This window comes from Alexandromys fortis, unplaced genomic scaffold (assembly GCF_014885135.2).
Source record: "Alexandromys fortis isolate MF-2015 unplaced genomic scaffold, M_Fortis_MF-2015_v1.1 scaffold_129, whole genome shotgun sequence".
NCBI lineage: Eukaryota > Metazoa > Chordata > Mammalia > Rodentia > Cricetidae > Alexandromys > Alexandromys fortis.
The window spans coordinates 428,677-433,200 of NW_026068022.1; the positions used below are offsets into that span (position 1 = coordinate 428,677).

At 33.7% G+C, this 4,524-nt stretch overlaps 1 protein-coding gene across 1 annotated transcript in view; it reads left to right on the top strand.

Annotated features, from left to right (window-relative positions):
- The window catches only part of Ncam2 (neural cell adhesion molecule 2), a 390,522-nt gene that overhangs the window by 276,622 nt on the left and 109,376 nt on the right, over positions 1–4,524 (top strand). Inside the window, exon 9 of the mRNA XM_050163353.1 lies at positions 3,303–3,453. Coding sequence (XP_050019310.1) covers positions 3,303–3,453 — 151 coding nt within the window. The remainder of the gene's footprint in view (positions 1–3,302; positions 3,454–4,524) is intronic.

The window sequence follows — 4,524 nt, forward strand, 5'->3', positions numbered from 1 at the left end:
CCCCCCCCTCCTCTCCCCCTCCCTCTCCTATCCAAAGAGCAGTCATGGTTCCCTGCCCTGTGGAAAGTCCAAGGTCCTCCCCCCTCCGTCCATGTCTAGGAAGGTGAACGTCCAAGCTTTTCTTAACAGCTACTAATCACTGACTTTTCAAAGAAAATATTTATTGTGTTGTATTATATATGTATTAGTATTTGGGCTCCATGTTTCTACATACCATAGGCATGAAATGCTTGTGGAGGCTACAGTGATTCTGGAGGTCAAAAGAAAGTCTGGATTCCCTGGGACTGCAGTTACAGATAGTTAGCAGTACCCATGAGTGGAACTTGAACATGGGTCACCTGGAAGAGCAACCAATGAAGTCTCTAGCTGAAATATCTCTTTGATTGCATCATTGACATTATTAACAACATAATTGTTTGCTTCATTTTAATAAAGCCCAATACAAGTTAATAATCCTTAATAAAGAACACCATAAATATTGCACTATTTAGTCACTTTTAAATTAATTATTTTGACTTACAAAATATTTGATTTTTTTCTGTTTTAGATACACTTTTATGGTATATGTACAAGAAAAAAACTGAAATTTTCTCACATTTATTCAGTTGTAGTTTTACTGTGCAATATAGTGGCTGCAATTTGGAAAGTAATTTAGTAAAAATATTGGTCCCAAGCAAGATGTAGAGGTCAACGGTGCTGTACTCCTATTTCAGGCAAGCAAGATTATTTTGAATAGTTAATAAAATCTAGTGAATAAATAAAAAAGATAGAAGAATCATGAAGTGCAAATACAGATGCTGGCAGCAATAAAGGTGCAATAGTTTTAGACAAGGATGTGAGAGTACTTAGAGAGTACAGGATATTCAGGACAGTATAAGTAATTTGAAATAATTCAAGTTGATGGTATTCAAATTGTAAAATGTGCTCGGACAGAAAGGTGATAACACACAGAGGTCCTTAACTGTCAAGCTGAAGGATTGGAGTTTACTCAGGAAGTCATGATATTTGCAGTTACACAGCCAAGGTGAGATGAAATATTCATGGAGTTATTATGAAAATAAAAAAAATGCTGATAAAAATATTCCTAGCATCACAAGAAATGCTTTCTGCATTTGATATGGTTTCAGTCAGAAAAAAAAAAAACATAAGAAATGTGTCTGTGCATTTTGCAGAATTTCAAAGTTGTTCTGCGTAGTGTTAAAACTAAAAATGTGCCTGTTCCCTCTTAAATCAAGAGAAACATCAATTTCTTTCAAAGAGGTACAAGTAGAGACAAGACAAGTGGAGCACAGAGCTGATTGATTGATTGAAACAAAGTTACAGGGAAAGAAAGAAAATAGCTGAGGATGGTGACAGGTTTAGGTATTCTACATTTAGAAAATTCTGTTGTAAGGTATCGTGTTTGTTTGTTTCCCAGCCACTGAGCAGCCCAGACCTGAAATAATCTTAGAGAAACTATATTATTTAAAACACTTATTGGCCCATTAGCTCTAGCTTCTTATTGAATAACACTTATATCTTAATTTAACGCATTTCTGATAATCTGTGTATCGCCACATGGCTGTGGCTTAACTGGTAAAGTTCTCAGCATTTGTGCCTGGTGAGGCCCCATTACTCTTTCTTCTAACTCTTTCTTCTTTCTCCCAACATTCAGTTTAATTTTTCCCACCTACCCCTCTTCCCTTTGCAGGCCCAAATCAGTTTCTTTATTAACCAATGGTATTCACAGCATGCAGAGGAGAATCCCATTTCACAAGTCATTAATAATTAAATTTCAAAACCATAACTAAGTCATACTTTACAGGGCATGACAAATATTTCTGTCACAAAAAGAAAACCAGATCTTTTTGAGTTGTCAGGATAAAGATAATGCCAGACTCATATAACTGCAGGCTATTGGAAATATTGTTGTTGTAATTCCACCAGTAAGAGAGGCAGGGATATCACAAATTTGTAGAAAGCCTGGGCTAGGTTGAGGGTTTTATCTCAAAACAATGAGTCTAGGTATAATTATGGTGATTTGGGATGTACATCAAACGGCCATGGTCTTGAAGTGGAGAACGAATAGAGATAATGGTCAGGTTAAACAGTCTGGGAATTGCTCCAAAGTCAGGGGTCAGCGTGGATAGTCTAAATAGAAGCAAAGAGAGGAAACCATGAAAAAACTGAACAAATTTAGGAATCGTGAAAACCAAGAGAATTAAGTACTTACTGAAGGAAGGCTAGTTCTGCTGAATAAGACATGACTTTTTGGTTTTCTCATTCTTTTTAAATTGTATGAATTCTTGCATTTTGTTATTCTTTTCTTCAGTTTTATAATTTGGTAAATGTCATATTTTTTAAAGTACACTTTACTATTATTTGTGAGTCAGAAAGTATATTTTTGGTGTAGGAGTCATTATTAAAGTTGTTTGAGAGGACTGCTTTTTTGATAGAAAGCAAATTCTAAGTAACCTGTCAGTATCTGATTATCCAACAACAAAAATGGATCTTACTTTGCCCACAAACAGTTTAATGTTTGGAAAAAGCATCTTTTTATATGAGGTAAATTTTGATTATCCTAAAATTATGATAAAATTTCAGAAATGTATAGACATTTATTTTGAGTTCCATCACATAAGAAATCACAAACAAAGTGAACAAAGCAGCAAGGACAGGATTGCCCAGGTCTGTACCAGATCCTTTGTGTATGTTATAACTTTGAGTATAGTGTTTTTGTGGGACTCCTTAGTGTGTGAATGAGTGGATTCTTGATTCTGGTGCCCTCTCTTAGATTCTTTTCTTTCTGTTGATTTGCTTCAGTAGTTTTTTTTTTAATATTATTTTGTTGCTTGTTTTAGATGATTTTATACTATTTTTCTATTTTTATTATTATCTTTTAGAGTTCTGTTCTCTTCTAATAAAAGACATAAAGGATGAAGACCCAGAAGTGAAGGGACATAGACAGAAACTGGGAGGAGCTGAGGGATGGAAACCTGAAACAGGATATATTGCATGGGAAAAGGAACTATTTTCAATTAAAGGAGAAAATGCTTTAAAAGAACAGCAAAAAGATAATTAAGAATAGTTGATAAAATATTTGTGAAAGGGTACCCTACATGTCAGTGCTTTGTTTACAGCTGATCATGTAAAATAAGAAGCTGAATACCTTAAAGTAGCAAATACAGAAATTACGCTCTTTGATTTTTAAATGTGTTATCATGTTTTATTGATATCTAACATGATAAATATGAATAATTTGTGCATCATTTTCCATCAACACAGGCAAAATCTTGCTTTCTTTTTTGAATCTTTGTGAACAGAGCCCAGATGGCCGAATTGAAGTCAAAGGGCAGCGGGGACATTCATCACTGCACATCAGAGATGTGAAGTTATCGGATTCAGGGAGATATGATTGTGAGGCTGCGAGTAGGATCGGTGGGCACCAGAGAAGCATGCATCTTGACATTGAATGTAAGTCATATTCAGTGTGTATTGTCATTGCAACAACCTTAGCTGGTCTGAGAAAATATGACTCTTATATGAAAATCAAAATGAACAGTTATTACATTTTTTCAATATTCAATGCATAGTTTTAGGAGGAAGGAAATTATAGAGTGAGCTATTAGAAATAACTAATGGAAATATGTATACATTTCACAATGATTTGCATTTAAGAGTGATTCCTTTGAAATATTTAACTGAAAATACCAGATCAAATGAGCCATACTTGTTTTTGATAACCAAGTCCTTAGACCATGTATTTGTTTGTGTATGCAAGCACATGCGTGCATGTACATGAGTGTGTGTGTGTGTGTGTGTGTTTAAAGGTCAAAGTCCTAGATATGTAGATTTGTTTTCAGTTTTTCCCTATTTTGTTGAATTATTTGGTATCAACATAAGATAAAAACATGCAGTGATGCATGACAATTCTTATACTTAATCACAATGTGTTTACTGTCAGTAAATCATAATTGTTAAAAGTACAATTTATAAAAGAAGTTTTCAATAGTTTTCATGACTAGGTGAGTTCAAGACTATGTGGAATCCTATAACTACAATTTATATTTATATTTACATGTAAATATAAATTGAGCTTCTTCCTTAGTTTATTACATGGAATTTAAAATAATTTTCTATAAATGCTTTTAAAGAGGAGGGATTGTAAGGTAATTCTCAAGAACTATATCAGGATGCTACCTGATACCTGAAGAATATTAATTGCCTTAGTGGAATTTTTTGAAATATTCTTGCATACATGACATTTTACCATGGTATTTTCTCTACATTAATATTAATAGACAGTAATAGTAACTGTCAATCATTATACAACTCATATTGAGAATTTCTTTAAAAATAATTAAGTTCAATGTGAATAGACTATATCATTACATACTAAATAACTGTGCTAATAACAATTGCAAGAAGCTACTTCATGGGCATCACATGCATCTTTTTTTTTTTAATATAATTTTTTTATTGAAAAAAAAAAAGATTTCCGCCTCCTCCCCGCCTCCCATTTCCCTCCCCCTCCTCCCACTCTTC